The 18,106-nt window shown below is 47.1% G+C and overlaps 1 protein-coding gene and 1 long non-coding RNA gene across 4 annotated transcripts in view; one reads left to right on the top strand and one right to left on the bottom strand.

Moving 5' to 3' along the window:
• CHD2 (chromodomain helicase DNA binding protein 2) overlaps window positions 1-18,106 on the bottom strand; it is a 68,507-nt gene that overhangs the window by 17,807 nt on the left and 32,594 nt on the right. For all 3 annotated transcript variants that reach the window (XM_040706339.2, XM_040706346.2, NM_001278454.3), the window contains 19 exons: window positions 12,850-12,911; window positions 11,692-11,814; window positions 11,276-11,425; window positions 10,994-11,127; window positions 10,095-10,320; window positions 9,151-9,251; window positions 8,605-8,649; window positions 8,284-8,459; window positions 7,483-7,607; window positions 7,072-7,288; window positions 6,560-6,649; window positions 6,246-6,436; window positions 5,038-5,226; window positions 4,470-4,632; window positions 3,949-4,101; window positions 2,747-2,818; window positions 1,587-1,736; window positions 860-1,008; window positions 271-367 (listed from right to left, as the gene is read on the bottom strand). In XM_040706339.2, the coding sequence (XP_040562273.1) occupies window positions 271-367; window positions 860-1,008; window positions 1,587-1,736; window positions 2,747-2,818; window positions 3,949-4,101; window positions 4,470-4,632; window positions 5,038-5,226; window positions 6,246-6,436; window positions 6,560-6,649; window positions 7,072-7,288; window positions 7,483-7,607; window positions 8,284-8,459; window positions 8,605-8,649; window positions 9,151-9,251; window positions 10,095-10,320; window positions 10,994-11,127; window positions 11,276-11,425; window positions 11,692-11,814; window positions 12,850-12,911 (2,613 nt within the window). The remainder of the gene's footprint in view (window positions 1-270; window positions 368-859; window positions 1,009-1,586; window positions 1,737-2,746; window positions 2,819-3,948; window positions 4,102-4,469; window positions 4,633-5,037; window positions 5,227-6,245; window positions 6,437-6,559; window positions 6,650-7,071; window positions 7,289-7,482; window positions 7,608-8,283; window positions 8,460-8,604; window positions 8,650-9,150; window positions 9,252-10,094; window positions 10,321-10,993; window positions 11,128-11,275; window positions 11,426-11,691; window positions 11,815-12,849; window positions 12,912-18,106) is intronic.
• On the top strand, window positions 11,422-14,522 carry LOC121111582. Its single transcript, XR_005862616.2, has 3 exons — window positions 11,422-11,639; window positions 12,899-12,992; window positions 14,032-14,522. It is a non-coding gene; the product is annotated as an uncharacterized LOC121111582 (long non-coding RNA).

The raw sequence follows: 18,106 nt of genomic DNA, 5'->3' as shown, positions 1-18,106 counted from the left end.
AGCTTTCCTTAAGCTGTACTATAGCTAACTAATGAATCCTAGGGAGCCCAGAGACTCTCCTGGTGACCACTGTTATTTAACCCCCAACAGCAGCCCCTAATCCCAGCACCAGAGCTCTCTTCCTTCAGCTTCCTGGGACTCCCGTGCATCCTACTCACCGAGTTGCTCTTGTGCACAGAGCAAGTACAAAGAGTGAGCAAACGTAAATATATCCCCAATGCAGACCTGCAGAGGACTACCAACAGTGATGTTATTTCAATTTCAAACTACCTGAGGCTCTGACTCTTCCCCTTCAAGCTCCTTAAAGAGATCTTCAGCTCCAAACTTCAGAATAGCTGTCAGCTCTTCTTTGTTGAAAGGATTTGAACTGCAAACAGAAAAGAGAATGAAGAATGGTTTAGAGCTGTTAAGTCAGTTTTGTCACAGCACAAAACCATTCTGAAGTTTTTCCCATTTAAAACGAGGAGCAAGCTTTCTCCTCAGCACTCATCTCTTTCCTGCTCTGGCTTGGACAGCTACTGTAAGGGGTACAACCCCCATCTATTGAGAGGAAATGGGGAGAGTCAGATCATTGACAAAACACCGTTCCACATTGCCACCACCAGCTTCCCTCAGACCAGGATGGTCTCTGGTGGGAAGAGGTAAAGAAAAACAAGTAATGCATTTCAATTTCTGATAATCTTTATCCTCTGTGTCCAAATCAACGATTGTGCGAGGCGAATTAGTGGAAGCTCTCCTTACTTATTAGTGAAAGCTCTCTTCTGCCCCATACCCAATCAAATCAGTAGATACCAGGAGGTGAAGCTGGTTATGCCACATGCTCTATCAGATGTGTCTGCCTCCTGACACAACCACCTACTTGGATCGCCCAGAGTTGTTGTCCAGAACAGTCCGTCCGGTGGTGTCCATACGCTGGATCACCAAATGATCCAGCACCATTTTCTTCTTGGCCCTCTCAATGATCTCCTCCTCAACTGTACCCTTTGTGACCAGGCGGTAAATATTCACCTGAAGGGCAAGAGAAGAACAGAGCTATTTACCAGGACCTGAATACAGTGATGCATCCCTGAGTTGTTTCAGAGGAGATTCGTCTGCTGACATGCTTTTAGAATCAAGACAAGTACATTCTTTTGTCTCAGGGGGACCACTTAAGATCAGGACTGTTAACACAGATCTCGTAGTGTACAAAAGGCAAAGTACAAATCTACTGAAAAAAAAATTGCTCTAAATCCAAATAAGCATCAAACTTTCCACATCTGTAATAAAACTCTAGGAAAAGATGGATATTCTATCTAGCAATTTTTATAGGGCAAGAAAAACAGGAGTACGTGAGGCTAAGAAATGTGATGCCACTGATGGGGTTCTTCATTCTGAACCATCAGGACTAAGCAGAAACATCTAGCAAATTTGGGCTGACTTTTTGATTCCTGACCTTTACATGAGTTTCCCTTGGGATAATGTTACTCTCTACCATCAGGACTGGGGGCAAAAAGACCATGTTCTCAGAAGGCCTGGCGATGTGGGTGCTCACTGAAATGCATACAACTGAAGCCACAGAGAAAATGACTCGAGGTAACAATTCTGACCTGCTTCTTTTGCCCAATGCGGTGAGCCCGAGCCTGAGCCTGAAGATCATTCTGGGGGTTCCAGTCCGAATCAAAGATAACAACAGTATCAGCAGAGGCCAAATTAATTCCCAGCCCTCCAGCTCGTGTTGACAGTAAGAAACAGAAGTCCTGGGGGGAAAAACAACAAGGACAACTAAGTTAGCCAGCCTATCACCATGGATATAAAATAGCAGTAGTGACTACAAAGTCACACAAGGAAACCAATGAAGGCTCTGGTGCACTCCATTCGAAGAGAAGGAAAAGGCTAAAACCAAGACACAAAGTGAGGAAAGTCAGAGAAGGGCACCTTGGAGTCACTTCTGAAGGTCAGATCACACTGCACATCAGATCCCCATGAAGGCAGCAGACAGACACGTGCTTTTGTTGTCTGCAGTTGACTGGGGGTGAGATCAGTTCCAAACATGGAATGTTTGAGTTGCTGCCCAAAGGTACAGGGTGCCAGGACAGAATCAGGATTATCTGAGATCCTCCAGGAGAGGGGAAAGGGCAGCTTCCATAGACAGTCCTGCTCCCTTCTCTCCCACCCACACTTCTGCCTTCTCACTTTTATTTATTACATTCCCCACCATCACGAAGCACCTTCTTCATCTCCTGGGCCAATCAAGAGCTGCCACCAGTGCAGGCTCCTGGAGTGAGGATGGACATTTCCCATGGCTGGGGGGCAGCATACAAGTGCCTTGCACCAGTCACTGTGAGTCAGCAAGCCCAGACAAGAGGCTCAGCATGCCCTCTCCTATTACACCGGAGACTTTCACCTCCGACACCAGACTTCACTGCCTACCTATGCTTAAAATCTCCCTTTTGCCTCTGCCATTTCATATCCACAAACAGTTTCAGGCTGGAGGCTTTATTTGGCAAGTGACTCATTCCTCAGACCATAAGGAGAGAACTGCTAAATTCTGGCTCTTCCCAGCCTCTTTGGCACTAACTGGAAATGTGCCTTGCAGCCCCATTCTTTGGATGTGGGAGATTTGAAACAAGCGATACGGATGATTGCAAAACGTGTTGTGTCTGCACTAAAAAGGGCCAGGTGTCCTGGAAGAAGGAATGAACTGAGCTAATTCCCTCCTGCCACCCACCAGACCCCTCTGAAGGAAGGGAAGACCCATCTGGCATACCTCAGAGCCGTCGGCGTTGAAGTGGTCCAGCGCCTGCTTTCGGATCTCCCCTTTGATTGAGCCGTCCAAGCGCTGGGAAAAAAAAAATCAGCAATAACAATTAAAAATAAAGAAGGAAAAGAGCCTCGTAGAACTGTTGCAACCAAGTTCTGGGAGCCTGATAGCCCCCTCCCCTGCCTGGAGTGTTTAATCATTAAAAATAGCCACCAATTAAAAATAGCTACACTGTGCTGCGAGGGCAGGAGGTGGTATGCTCAGGCAGCAGTCACACAGCAGTGACTCTCCAGCTCCTCTTACAGGCTCCCAGCCAGGATCTCTGCATTGGCTATCCTCTCCTCGGGGTTTATCACAGGATGAAGGCCAGAGCAGGAGCCCAGCAGAGGAGGTGTTCTGCAGAGACGGGGCTTTATTGACTGAGACGTTGTATGCTGGAAACATGACCCACGCAGCAACCTTCAAGCAGTGACACAAGTCCAGAAAAACAGCAAGATGGCAAGCCAGCATCAGCTGGATGGAAACAAGCTGCACAGGATGCATTAGCCAGCTCAGGTAGAAGAAATGCAGATAACAGCATCCCTAAATAGCTTCAGAGAGGCAGCAAGGGAAGGAAGCTTCAGTGTTGAGCCCTCTGCACAAAACTGTGTGCTGGTAGATGCAGGGAGGTCTGCACCCAAGGAATTTTAGCATAAGCACATCAGTTGATCTCAGCTACAGAGATGGATCACGGAGTACGAGTGTTTCTGTTAGGCAAGGTCCAAACCACAAGACGGTTTAGTGATTAACACCCACCAATAAATGTTTGAATCCATCGTGCAGGTTTATGCCCATCATTTAGACTCTCAGTTTATACATCAGTACCGAGCTGTTGTAAGAGCAGTCTTCATCTACAGCTCTCAAAGGACATACTATTATCCTCACTTAAAGACAGCAAAACATCTACGAAGAGAGATGTGCCATGCCCCAGAGGCAGCATCAGACGCAGAGCGAGGTGTCCCATGCTCTCAGCTGGCTTCTGCCCCTCCATATGTTCCCTTCCTTGAGTGCCACACTGAAACGAAGGGACTTTCCAGTTCCATCCAATGCATTTCAGAAGAACAATCTAATCCAGCCACTGTCCCCTGAGAACCCGAGTGCCTCTCAGTGCCCAGCCTCCCTCCTTATTTTCTTGAATTTTCAGGTGAAGCCCACGTGCTGTTTCTCACCTGGAAAGGATAGTGTTTGATAGTCAGGTACTCCGCCAAGATGTCCAGCATCCTCACCATCTGGGAGAAGATCAGGACTCTGTTGCCTCTGTCCCGCAGCCTGGTCAGCAGCTTGTCCAAGAGGATTAGCTTTCCACTGCTCCTGATCAGAGACTGAAAAAGTAACCGTCATTCCAGCTGGTGCTTTCCAACCATACCCCCACGTACACTAGAGAGCTGTTTTTTTTTCTGGTGCCACGCTTCTCCTGTACCTCTCTAATCAAATCATCTGCACTTAGACAGCAGAAGGGACGTGCACAATAAATCACCCAAGATAGTTCTCATACTGCATTCACCTCTGGCTCAAAACGGCCACAACGTTCTGCTGACAGTGCAAGGGAAGGGCAGGAAATTCAGTGGCTCAGTTCGACGACAGCTTCCCACGGACAGAAGCAAAAGCCCCATCAGATCTTATCTCGGAGGGAGAATGGCAGGAAGTAGAAAATTAAGGAGAAATAAAGATAAGCAATGTCTCTGCCCACCTGCAGGGTCTCAATGCCATTCTCTCTCTCGTTTTCCTCAGGAGGCTTGATAAGGTAGCAGTGGTTGCAGCACTTCTTCAACTCCATCACGATGTTTAGGAAACCAGATGTGCTTCCTCTTGTTCCCTTTGAAAGAGCCTTGTAGTTTCTTGTCAAAATCCACCTGCAGACAGGAAAATAAACAGACCAGATCATTTCACAGTGCAAAGCAGGCCTGCTGGAGCCCAAGATACAAAACCTTCAGGGACACCTTAACTCAGGCATCAGTCTACACTCTTCCCTAGCACCACAGTTCTGAGCTTTACTTTGCCAAGATATAGCCTCTGCCCTACAAAGCTGGCCAGCTGAATTACCATGATGCTGGAAAAGCATACCCAGTGGTTTAGAGCTGGGTAACATGAGGGGGAGATACCACCCAACCCTACCTTGCACTCCTACTGGGAAGCAAGGCTGCCACACTGACGTCTTCTGAACAACACAGCATACTCTGTCCTATATATACTGTGCATATTCCCAAGTCACAAAGGGAGATGCGCTGGTATTCCCAGTAACTTAATATATGACTCACTTGTAATACTGCTTCTGCAAAGCAGACATTTCCACACGGAGGATCTGCTCCACTTTGGCTGGCAAAGATTTCTCCACATCCTTCTTCACTCTGCGTAGGAGAAACGGCTCCAGGACTTTGTGAAGGCTCTGGTAGCCATTCTCTCTACCTTTCCCATGATCTTCTTCAAAATCCTCCCAGAACTCAAACCTAGCAACAGAGATGAGTAATAGAAATGAGTTAGAATATCTCGTCTGGTGGTACCAAGCAGCATGTATCAAATATGCTCACACTACACAATGAGATAGGAGGCCATCAAGTTGATGGACGTACAGTGAAGGATAGGAAGTTCACTTTTCTCTGGCTAATTGAGCAGGCTGGTGGCAAAGCAAGCAGCTCTCTGGGTTTTAGTACCTCCAAGTCTTTTATTTTTGAGCTTCACAGTTCCACATCAACTTCCAGGACCCAAAATCCCAGGTTTCCCAACCTTTACTCTGATCTCACCTGCTAGCATTACCTTACCACTACCTGGGCACTTTCCACAGTGCCCATCCTTAGGCAGGGTTCTGACAACTAGATTATGTTTCGTACAGCTCAGATTACTTTTTTGGACTGCTGATTTCTCTGACTCCTCTGAAATGTGGATATCTGTCCTTCGCCACCTGGGAGACCTCAAATCTTTCCTTCGCTTCCTCTGTGATCCAGCAAAGAATTCGGGGGACAGCTCTTTCTGTACTCAAACATCATTTTGATGAGTTTGGGGACATGCCTGTCTTAGCAACGCATATTACCTGTTTTGTCTTTAAGAAAACATCTGTTATAATGTGGACATGCTAACAATCAGCTAGGCAGTGCTGTCTTTAAGAAATACTCCCAGGGGCTGCCATAAAACATTTAGTGAGAGAGGCTGAAACACCACGTACTAGCAAATTCAGAAATGGCCAAGATGATTGCTTAGACCAAGTTCAGCTTTTTAAGAGATGGCACTTAAAACAGCAGACAGATTCGAAAGACGTTTCAGGTTTCTTCATTCAACTTGCTACCAGTAATACTCCTTGTGTTAGTCACTTAAACCCTGCTTTTCCTCACCAGTGTTTGTTCCCCTTACGCTGGTCTAAGTCCATTGAGCTTAACTGAGGGATTTCTGCCACTCTGTTCTCCCTCAAGTTTAATCAGTGGACGAGACAAACATACAGAGGTATTTTACGAAGCACCAAAAGGAGACTTACTTCTCAGGCATGATGAAATGCAGCAGGGACCAGAGCTCTTTGAGAGAATTTTGAAGCGGAGTGCCAGTGATCAGCAGCCTGTGGTTGGACTTGAAGTCAATCAATGTTTTGTACAGCAAAGAGTCATCATTTTTCAAACGATGGGCTTCATCCACGCCTAGAAAGGCCCAGCTAATACTTCCCAAAACAGCCTGGAGGAAAAGAAGTGTTCTCCATCACCACAGAAGAAAGAGAGGTGAAACCCACTAGTCAGAGGCTGGCTTCCCCATTTGCAAGAGAGGATCTAAATAAAACACCCTTGGACCTTTACCCACCTTGTCTTTGAGGAGGATCTCATATGTTGTGATAAGTGCGTTGAATTTCAACCTTTTAGACTGAGAGTGGATCCACTCATATTCACGTATCTGCGAGAAACGACAGATGTTACCATCAAGCAATATTACTGAAGAGTTAACAATCATTACTGTAGCTACAGCTAGGGTCTCCAATCAAGTCCAAGCTCTACTGTTCAATGTACCATTCAGTGAGCAAAGGGCATCCAAGGAGCAGCTTGTTTTAGTGCACACATGGTTTTTACACAAGTTTAGACGAGTAACCAAATTAAGTCAAACAACTTGCTGTTGTGACACTACCCCATCATCTCACTACTGACACCACTAGGCTCACAACACATTTTCGTTGCCTTGTCTAAATAATTCAGAGGACTATCAGCAGTCTCCATCAGCTGCTCCAGCAGATGTCACATGCATTACATGCTGCACAGAAGTGCTGCATCGTGCCCAGAGCTTCCATCCAACCCCACAAGCTTTGCTGTCAGATTACACACCATGTTCCTGCTCATGAGGTCACCGATGTAAACCACCACGTTGATCTCAGGTGCCCACACTTCAAACTCTCTCTGCCACGAGGTGAGAGTCGACAGAGGAACCACCACCAGGAAAGGACCGTACAGCTGGTGCTGGTGGAAGAGGTACGACAGGAATGAGATTGTCTGAATCGTCTTCCCCAGGCCCATTTCATCAGCCAGGATCACACTGTTGTTCCTGAGAAGGAAGAGAACAAACCTAAGTCCTGATTTAATGTGTTTGTATCATTTCAAGCTGCAGAAACAGGCTGGGTAAAAATCTCACTTGAGAACAAGAGGGCCAGATCCCACTGGGACAAAAGTTAGAAGATCCAAAATGAATGTAGTCCATCTGCAGTGCTGACCAGAGCATCACTTAGTGTATGTACTTACTTGCACCACGAGTGAGCGAGCCAGTTGAGGCCTTCCAGCTGGTAATCTCGCAGCTCCAAGTTCTCACTGCCAATATAAGAAGGCTGTTTCTTCAAGGCAACAAATCTTGGTCTCTGCTTCAATACCTGAGGAAAAAAAAAATACATCATAAGCCCTCTGAAGAAAAAGACGAGGTAAGGTTGAAAATTCAGCAATGAAATCTGCAGATTCAGCAATGAGTGTCAATTGGTCTGTCAGTTATTGTCCATCCACATTTTCTTATCGGTTTATGGTATCTGCAGTTCTGACGCCACTCAGCACTGTTATGTTTTGCCTGCTGAGCTCCAGTCCTGATGATCAGGGCTGAGTCCCCCCAAGACTGCACTAAGCTGTACACAACGCCTATTAGATGGAACAAACTCCATTTTCTGTTTGGGCTCCTTCTGGTTTTTCTCCCATTAACTCCATCTCTCTCCCGCACTGTATCAGCATCTTGCAGACTTCCTCTTCTACCTGGTGTGCTGTTTTTCTGTTCAAGTGATATTAAAAATCTGCATTGCTGTAGCAGCACCTCTTCAGGAAGAAGCACTTTGCAAGGATTAATTAAACTTCCCAATCCCCCATGCCTCGAGTAAATGAAACCAAAAGGGGTTCACATCTCTGCCTAAGGTAGAAGAACAGCAAACAGCCATTCAAATGCTGGTGGAAAGATGGGAAAATACTCTCTGACATTTATTCTGACAAAACTTCATATGCACACGGTTTGCTTCATCACCCAGCCTGGAGAAACAAAACAACAGGAGAGAAGAGAAGCAAGCAAACCTTGCAGTCCCGGGTAGGAATTGTCTTGGAGTTGTTACGGTTGTTGAAGCTGTCAATGCAGTGCTGAAATTTCTTGCTTATCAGAGCTTCATCTTCCCAGCTGCACTCTGCATAGGGCAGTCCCATCCACTTGCACAGGTATTCGGGGTCATTCGAGGACGTTTTGCGACTGTTTGCTGCAAAATATGCAAAGAAGCCCAAACCTCAGTTCTGTGGCTGAACCACAAGTATGGTTCACAAGGGCAGTCTACATCCCTACAACCACAGTACAGGTCTTGGCTAGTAGGAAAAGTTTAGAGAGGCCAAAAAACGCTCCTTTACCTGGGAAGTCAGCATGCCCCGCCGCAGACTTGCTGGTCTTCACAGCTGTGGTAGGAGACACAAAGGAAACAAGGGTTTGGTGTGCTGAGAGCCAGCAGGGGGAGCAGCACAAACAGAGCACCGTGTGCTTTGATAAGAATTGTATGGAAATAGGTTGTACAGCTCTCTAGGCCAATTCCCAAAACAACTGGACGCCAGCATCTCTGACTGACATCGCCGTAATATCAGTCAAGTGCAAAGTCCCATTTTTTATTTTTAACAAGTCATGAAAATCTAACCCCTGAGCCACCTTGCAGCCTAACCACATCCTTAACCACAGTGTCACAGAAAGCAGTCCTGGAAGCAGCCAGGCCCGTGCTTCTGCAAACACCTTGCCTGCAAAGAACTGAGGTCAAAGAACTTCAGCAGCAGCAGCAGCTTCAACAGCCTCCTGGAGAGTGAAATACATTCAATGCCATTCTATGCAGAGATACTGGAGGGCAAGGAGGAAGAGGAAGCTCATTCTGTCATACTTCATCCCTTTACAAAAGTCTTGGATTCACTTACCAATTACTCTCTCCACGATTTGATACTGTTTGTTCAGCTCTGAAGCCAGCTCCTGTTGGCAGTTGAAATATTCCACATCTTCAGGCGATACTTTGGCCAGCCTAGATACAAAAAGAAAAACAAATTAGGCATTATAATGCTTCTGTAGTGTCAGAGTGCTCACTGAGGCCACGTATACAAATTCTACTTTACTTTATGGTTATGTAGTTAAGTCACTGAAGCAAACTACTGCTTATACGACACGTTTCTTAATGCTTCCTATAATAAAGCATCTCCTATTATAAAGCTTTACTGGGAAGCAAATGTCATAGATACTCATTGTTTCCCTGCTAAATGACTCCTTATTCTGCGGCAAGAATTAGTCACAAAAATGAAAATCCAACAGTCAGGGATGGAAGCTGCTGCTCCAGCTTTATCACTTTGGAAACACACAGTAGCTCTCTTTGTAGCCCTTGGGGAGGTCAGACAAAAACTCACGTATAGACAGGCTCATCATTAACAAGGGTTAACAAGGCTGCCTTGACAAAGCCTGCAAAACAAAATTCAGCAGCGTGTCCTGAGATGAGCCCTACTTCCCAGCACAGCTGCTTAGTTTAGCATGCCAGGTTTCACTGCTAACTAGGAGCCCTTATACCACCTCCGGGGCCAGATGCACTTGTGCACCATTTATTTGTTCTCAGCTACCCAACTCCTGAGCCTGAGAACTGGCAGCGTTGTGAAGCTCTGCCCCTTCTCTCCCTTTTAATACTATAGATATAATTTCTATAAGGGGGATGGTTCATCAGCAGGCAGAGAGAGAGAAGTGTTGTGAACTGAAAACGTTTGCTTTGGGTGGAATATGCTTTGCAAGAAAAGAACTGAACGTTTTCAGTCCTGACCGTGCATACCTATGGCTAAAGAAGATTCCCCCAAAGCCTTATATCACCGGTTGGAATAGAGCATACCATTGCTTGATCTCCTCCTCCTTTTTCTTGAAGTTTTCTAGTTTTTTCAGGCCCTTCACTTTCTGCTGTTGCAGGGACTCCTCACTCTCCCACGTGCTGTGGATGTACGACCAGCCTTTCCACTTGATCAGGTAATGAACCTCTCCCTCATCCTTTTCGGGGTCAAAGTCAGCACTGGGGTTGCCATTGGCTTCAGTTGCATACACTGTGGTGGAAGCACCAGTGGCTGCAAAAGAGATCAGGCTGCAGTCGGTACCTTTGTTAAAAACCAGTGGCCACGAACTGCATTAAAGCAGGAAGTTGTTTTTCTAACACATCCTTTGTGACACCACAAAGAATATCCTACAGATTCTTGAACCCGATGAGACAGGCACATAAAAGTTCCCCACACAACAGCATCTTTTTAAATCTCTATCATAGATGCCTTTTTTGCTTTAATATAATTCAAAGGTCTCTTGAAAATATTCAAGACCATTCCGTTTTACAAAAACACTTTTGTATGGCTATGAGAACAAAGCATCAGCTTTATTTCCCATTATGGCTTTGTCAATGGAGCTACAAAAACTGACTCTACTGGAAGAGCTATTTCATCTTTTAAAAGGGGAGAAAAGCAAGAACTTGCAGAACAATGACTGCATCTTTAAAATGTGTACACACTAAGAGACAGCTGCCAAGCACACAGACTTGACATTTTAGGCTTTTCAATAATAGATTGTTTAAAAACAGAAACAAATAAAAACAACACCTTCTAGGAGGAAGAAATAAAAGGCAGGCAGGAAAGGGTGAAGAGCGCTGAAATAACCCCAGGCCCCACTGCAAGGCTTCAAAATTGCAAACACGTTGGAGCAGCTGAAGAGAAACAGAGAGCGCGTGACTGAAAGCAGAAATAGCCTACACACCTCCTTTTTTTCCAAGCCTGATGTCCAAGACTTTTTCAATAGTTTCACTGTTGTCTTCATGTTCGTCAGCCCCTTCCCCAGTCATCTCTATCAGGTCATCAGAATCCGTCTCAAAATCGTCATCTTCCTTGTAACTGAACAAGACCAAAACCAAACTGATCAAAAGCCCTTGACTCTGCCCAGAAACACAAGAATGGCATATTACGTGCAACGGACCAAGGCCTCCACTATTTATCCTGGAGGTGCATTGCTTAAAGCAAGCCAGCTCGCACTTTTTGATACCTGACATTTTTGGCTGCTCTCCGTCGAGTTTGTCTCTTAGGAGTTTCACCATCTTCATCGTCGTCGTCATCCTCAGATGACACCTGTCTCTTTCTCTTCTTCCCACGCTGGAGTTTGGGAGGTTTTTTAACACTGGTTTTGGCCATTGTTCTAAAATAAGTATTAGGAGAAGGTGTTTTACTGTAACATCCTTTTTTTTTTGTAAGTCTTTAAAAACACACCGATCTCAGAGATGAGATTCCAAGACATTCAGTCTGCTGTAACTACCATGGAAACCACTGCTCCACTCACTGGACAGAGCAACCAGGTCCACAGACTTGTAAACAAATCAGCAAGTGGCGATTGCCTCTCCACCCTCATAGAGGTAGGAAAGACACGCAGAAAAAGAGATATGGACTGAACCGACCACTCCATACCTCCTTTGGACTGGCCTTTTTGCTTTAATTCTCTTCGGTTCAGGCTCGCTCTCTGCACTTGTGCCTTGATCCCCTCCATCTTCATCCTCTTCTTCACCAGAAATCTCTCTTTTCCACTTTTTTCTATGGTCAGAAACGTAGCTGATCAATGGCCATCACATTTCAACGCAAATACCTGACTAAGTAGACATCCAACCCAACTGGGTTGATCCTAGCAGGCCACGGTCATGACAAACCAACACTGCACTCTAGCTAACAAGTTGCTGGCTGTGATGTGTTGGGGATTTTATGCTGTAATTCTCTGCTTCTAGGAACAGGTCTCAGTCGCCTGGATTTTAGTTAGCAGAGCAGCATGAGTGGCTCCTACCACGTGCTGCAGCAGTGCTTGCGGCAGGGCTGCACCCCACGCAGCTGGGCGTGCTTCAAGTTATTTAGCTTTCCTTTCCACTTACGTATTTCTGAAATGAGGTGGAAAAAAAAATCTTCAGGGTGACTTTGAATAAACAGACGTTTCTGAGAAGTGCTCGCTTTCACTGATGGTTTACGACATGCACTGATACACTTTCTCCTCGCTGCTCGAAACCCGGAGCACTAAGCTGCATGCCATCTAACTTGAGGCGATTAAAGTTTCCAAGGTTGAAGCCAAATCCCACTGTGTGTTAGTGGAAGGGAGCAGGATCTCCGTGGGTAGTTCAGAGCAAGGCTTCAGCTCTGAAATGCCCCCTCTCTCCAAGGGGTACATTGGGAGTCCTTGCCCAGAAGAGGTCCATGTTACTGCAGCCCTCCCTGGTTTCTATTACCTCCTGTTGCACTGCACTGCTGTGCACAACAGAACGAGAAATTAAAAAACAAGAAAGAGGAGAGAGGGAGCTGAACCACGTGGCATCCTGCCATGGTCTCATCAACACACTTCAGGGTGTAGGAAAACTAAAAGGTATTGATTGGATAGAAAAGGCAGTAAAAAAAAAAAAAAACCTAAGCAAATTTGGCTATTGTGATGAGATTTACACCACCCAAAGTATTACTACTTCAAATAGTAAATAACGCATTTTACAAGCTTTTCATGTCAACCACGCCTGTCCAACAGACATTACTTCTGTGAAAACAAGTGAATAAATAACAATTGCACTATTCAGAACTCTTTTCCTAGAAACTTACTTTCTTTTCACTTGCTTCTGGCCTCTTCTTTTTGGGCTCTCGTTTTCAGATTCGCTACTTGCCTTTAATTGAAAAGAAAGAAAAATGAGGTTGTGGGCTTCACCCCGGCTCGTCTCCCCAAGGACACAGCTGGACACACGCAGGTGAGGTGAGCTCAGACACAGCTGCACCGCTCTCCCTGCAGCCAGAAGGATGCTCCGGAGCCATGGGGCTGCAGGAGAGCCGCCCGCTGCCCCACACTGCTCCTTCTGCAGCAGCTCAGCTCTTTTACAAGGCTCTAACTGAAAGTGCAGTGGCAGAATGCAGAGCATCCGAACGTGTCACGTCAGAACGAACCCAGTCATGTTTGGGGATGGATCAGACTGTGTTTCTGTGATTGCAGACCTGCCTTTCGCAGCCACACAAATGCATGACAAGCTCTGCTTTCATTACAGAAGCTTCCTATACAGAAGGAAATTCTCCTAAAAGGACAACGTTCTCATCACAAGGGCGTTCCTTGCTTTCCTGCATTGTTCTCCCACAGCCAAAGCAGCTGAGGAAGCTGCTGGGTCAGACCCTGCCCTACTGCCTTCCTTCCTGCGACCATACCAGCCTCCACCAGCAGTCTCTCTAGCTAAATGTATTTTGAGAGCTGCTGTGTCCTTGCTGAACTATTTTAAACGTGGGTGTCATCAACTCCCACTGGCTGAGAAAGATAGAAAAGCTTCGTTGTGCTACTCTATTTTTGTAAAAGCCAGTCAACCATAGAAACAGATCCGTGCACACACAGCACCCCGAAACAGACAGATGACTTTGCCTTAGACACTTGCTACAGAAAGCACAAATCAGCAGGGAGAAAACTGCAGCAGACAACAGAAGATTTATTAAGACTATTTAAATGCTCTGAAAAGCCTCGGGATTGCTTGCTGCATGCATCCCGCTCATCTGCAACCCTCTTTTCAATGCTGCTTTTTGCTGCAATACCCAAGCTGTGTCAGAGAGGCCCTGCAGATGAAGCCTGTCTTTGTCTGTGCCTCCTGTACACCCACCACATTCAGCCAGGCTCACGCCAAGAGCTGTTCAGAGAACGGCATGAAACGGCACAAGCTGCAACGTCAGAAGTCGAGGCGGGTTACAAAGACATCCCCCACGCTTCTGCTGTCTTTCTGCAGCCTTTATTTCCATCTTCCTTTTCCCCAACAGAAACCTCCTCTTTGCTCAAAATGGAGCATCGGATGCCGTGTCAGACTGAGGGTGCTGATGAACCTCCCGGGGGTTTCGTGCCAGATTGACGTGTGGCACAGTGACAGCCCTGCACTGCAGCTCAATGTGAATGTGCTCACCGCCTGCTCCACTGCCTGACATCCCTGCCTCACAGACCAAGCATCCAGGAAACAAGGGGCTGGCTGACAGCACTGAGTGCAGCACGGCTGACTCCAGTTGTGTGGGTGGGATGTTTTTCAATGAGCACTTACTTTTCGCTGTCTTTAGGCAAACCATGAGCGGAGAGCAGTGAGTTTTCCTTCTGTTCTGTGTCAGAGAAGATGAGATTTGAATCACAGCCTCATTTAGGTTGGAAAAGATCTCTAAGTCCAACCATTAACCTAGAGCTGCCAAGTCCAGCTTGGTGAAGTTTGCAGAAAACCAAACACACCCTTCATTGTTTTCTGAACCTAATTCCACTTACTTGCCAAAATTCTACTTTTCACTGCTGTCCACTCCGCAATGCCTCTGCTCTTCTGCTCTGTTGCTGTTTCTACATAGCTGCTGCTCATCTCAACAACTCGTCTTTTCCTCTTTTCTTTCTGCCTTGAAAAAAAATCTGACTTGTGACTCCAGCCCAGCTGCCTCCAGCTGCATTGCTCAAAGCTCCGTTGTCTCTTTCGGGCAGCAAGCCCAGCTCTTTCTGCTCTGACACAGCCAGTCCCAGCCTGAGTCACCACTGCCTGTTGCTGCTACAGCCACCCCACGCACCCGGTGACTCAGCCTCTGCTCCCCAGTGCCCTCATCCACCCCAGCATCACTTCTCACCCACTCTTCCTGGCATCCTGGCCCTGGGCTGCCCAGCTCCTGCCATGGCTGAAAGCTGCTTGATACTGTTCTACATGTACCAATTGCAAAATGATTAAAACAATTTTTAAAAGACCATACTATAGCAATCCCTTAAACTCCAATACCCAGCTGCAGAACTCAGCACTGACTTGCTCCAATTGGCCCAAGGGTGTCCACCAGCCACCTTCAGCAGGAAGGGAAAACTGCATTAAACTCGTGTTTTAATAGCGTCAGCTCCCCAGGTGGCATTGGCAAAGGTGACAAATTCTGCCTTCAGTCCCCACCAGGACTTTATCCGTCCAGCAAGAGATGCCAGGTACCTGTTTCTCTCTCTGAGCCTGCACACCAGTGCTAGCCAAGTTGCCTTCTTTAACCCCCTTCTACTGAATGCTGCAAACATACCCAACCAATTCCTATGCCTCTCTTCCAACTAGACTAGGGACTGGCCTCTTACTGTTTGCATTCCCCACCTCCCGAGGAAAGGTCAGTCCTCCCTTTCCATGCCTCACCCAATCCTCCCGTCTCATTTCATACAATCATTTGACCTGGGAGGGACCTTTAAAGGCAACACCCCTGCAGTTGGATCAGGGTGCTCAGAGCCCCATCCATCCATCCTGACCCTGAATGGCTCCAGAGATGGGGCATCCACCATTCTTTCTTCTCTGCTAGCACTTACAGTGCACACACACTTCTAGATTAACTATGCTGCAGCTTATATAGCATATATATAGCAACAGCACATATATATGCTTATGCAGCTCCATACCATGGAGGAATGCTGTACAAGACACGACACCACAAACATCACATTAAGCAGCAGCTTTGCAATTCCGGGCCTACAGGCTGTCCAAGGGTGTCCCCTCACCAGCCCACAGAGGAGGCTTCAGCCCCTTGGCACAGTCCAGGCTGCACTCTGGAGCTCATGCTGCCTGCTAGGAGATGGGAAGGCCCAAAATCTCAGACTGAGCTCAGGGATTTGCTCATTTCAGGCTTAGCAGAGGCCAAGGTCTGCAGAGAAGGTGGAGACTGCCAGCTTGCCAGCTTAGTCTTCTCGAGTCTCTGAATGTTCAAAATCTGAACTTTCAGCAAAGATGTGAGAAAGAGCATTAATCAAAATGCAAAGGAGCAGAATTACATATTTTTTTGCAATGGTAAAACCAAACATATTTTGGGAACAGCTCTGGTGCACGACTTGTGGCCTCTTTCACAGAACAGATGCACTGTGACATTTATTACTCATGCTAATTACAAACCATCCTCTTCATAGCCAATGGATTGTGCCCGTTTTGGGTGCGCTGTTTCCTGCCTGCCCTGCTCTGCATGTTTCAGTTCCCCTTGCTGAAACCTGAAGCTGATTTATTAGCTGCACTCAAAACGCACAGGCAAGGACCGTTTGTACTGAAAGCTCACGTGTGCTCTCATTCCTGGAGTCAGCTTCAGTGCTCGGGGCAGCTCCTCCACCCTATGCAAAACAGCACTTCTGCTTCCTGTCCTTCACAGCCCACACACCTCTGTCTCAACCAGGACCTGCCAGCCTCTCTGCTTCCATTTCACAGAGCTCCATGAGGTGCCCAATGCCCTCGGGGCACTTCCCGGAAGCGTTTCAGGCACTTACAGGGAAGGAGCTCTGCCCAAACTGGTGGTCTCGGCAGAGATTGCAGCGCCCCAAACCTGAAACACCACCACCACCACCCTGATCAGGGGCAGTCAGGAGGCTGGAACTGCTGCAGCCTGGCACCCAGTCTGACCCACTGCCCAGGCAGTGCTGCTTGCTAATACTGCACAGAAGTGTTAGGGAAGAAAGCAGTTCAAAGCTCCTAGACACGGTGCTGGAAGTCCCAAGCAGCAAACAATAAGAGCAGGTCACTGGCGACAGGCTTAGCCCTGAAAGGTAAAAAGCAATCTTAGGAGGTCTCAAGTGCCCTGTTTTGCTGCCAGCTCCAGCAGCGCTCAGCACCATGCAGGATCAGCTCTGCTGCGCCCTCCCTTGCTGCTTTGGGTCTTCTAACAGCAAGATATGCCACGCCACGTCCCGCTGTCTGCGAGGCCCCAGCACTGTGCCTGGCACGTCACACCCGCCACTGGAGTTGCTCTATGGGAAGCAGTCAGTGCTGCTTCAGGAGGAGAGGGGGGGAAATGGACCGGTCCGATTTCACTAAGTTTGGTTTTCTGTTTCATGAAGGGCTCCATTCAGAGGATTCGTTTTTGTTTTTTACAATATTTTGTGGTATAGCAAAGTTTGTACATCTCAGGTTGGTTGTTTTTTTTTTTTTTTTAAACTTTATCGTAACCTTTAATAGTAGGAAATAAAGATATTGAAAAAGCAAACAACATTTGCAAAACCACGTAATATTGTAAAACAAAAAATGACAGGACTTACCTGAACCCCTACAGGGCACTGGGGCCGCAGGCGAGGTCTGTGGCGGGTGTGACAGTGCCAGCACAGCGCATAGTGCACGCTGGGGCATCACAGAGAGGCGGCCGGCGAGCCTGGGCTTTGCTGAACTTGAAAAGGAAAACAAAACCCGAGTCAATGATGTGCCACAGGGCCTTCCTAACTGCTGCTATGGGACATCCAGCTCAGGAGACGGCAGAGACCTGCGTTACGCTTGCACCTCTCAGGCATCCACCGGTGTATTTTGGCATCAAAGCACAAACAGCCTGACCTGCTGAGAGCAGCACCCGGTTCCTGCCCTGCCCAAAATCTGGCTACTTCTCTGCAGATTCCCACCTGCTTTCAAATCGAAGTACCCCACCCTGCAATTTCGGTCTAAGCCTGTTTTTCTCTCCTCTCTAACTGCTCAGCCTTCCAGAAGGTCTGCAGACGTGCACAAGGTCTGATAGATGGAAATGGAGGCAGCAACTAATCCCTGCATCTTCGAGGAAAAAGCAAGTCCTGAGATAGGAACAACAGCAAGTTTTGCCTGCCACCTTCAACTGAAGCATAAAACACCCCCTGGCATTCAACCAAAGTGATGCTTCATAAAGCTGAACACACGCACACAAACACATTTACGAGCACGATCTATCCCAGGATGGGCAACAACAGCTGTTTGATCATTGTGAGGTGTTTCTGGGCATTTTCTTTTATTCCTGGTTGGATTTGCATTGTGGTTTTGTGTTTAAAAAAGGAAAACACGCACCCGTCCTCTCCAGCAGGTTCCTACAGCAGGGCACGGCCCATGCTATGCCCCGCTCCAGTGGCCAGATGAGCATGCAGAGACCT

This window comes from Gallus gallus, chromosome 10 (genome assembly GCF_016699485.2).
Source record: "Gallus gallus isolate bGalGal1 chromosome 10, bGalGal1.mat.broiler.GRCg7b, whole genome shotgun sequence".
Lineage (NCBI taxonomy): Eukaryota > Metazoa > Chordata > Aves > Galliformes > Phasianidae > Gallus > Gallus gallus.
The sequence above is the reverse complement of the archived record's forward strand: the minus strand, read 5'-3'. Positions and strand labels throughout refer to the sequence as shown.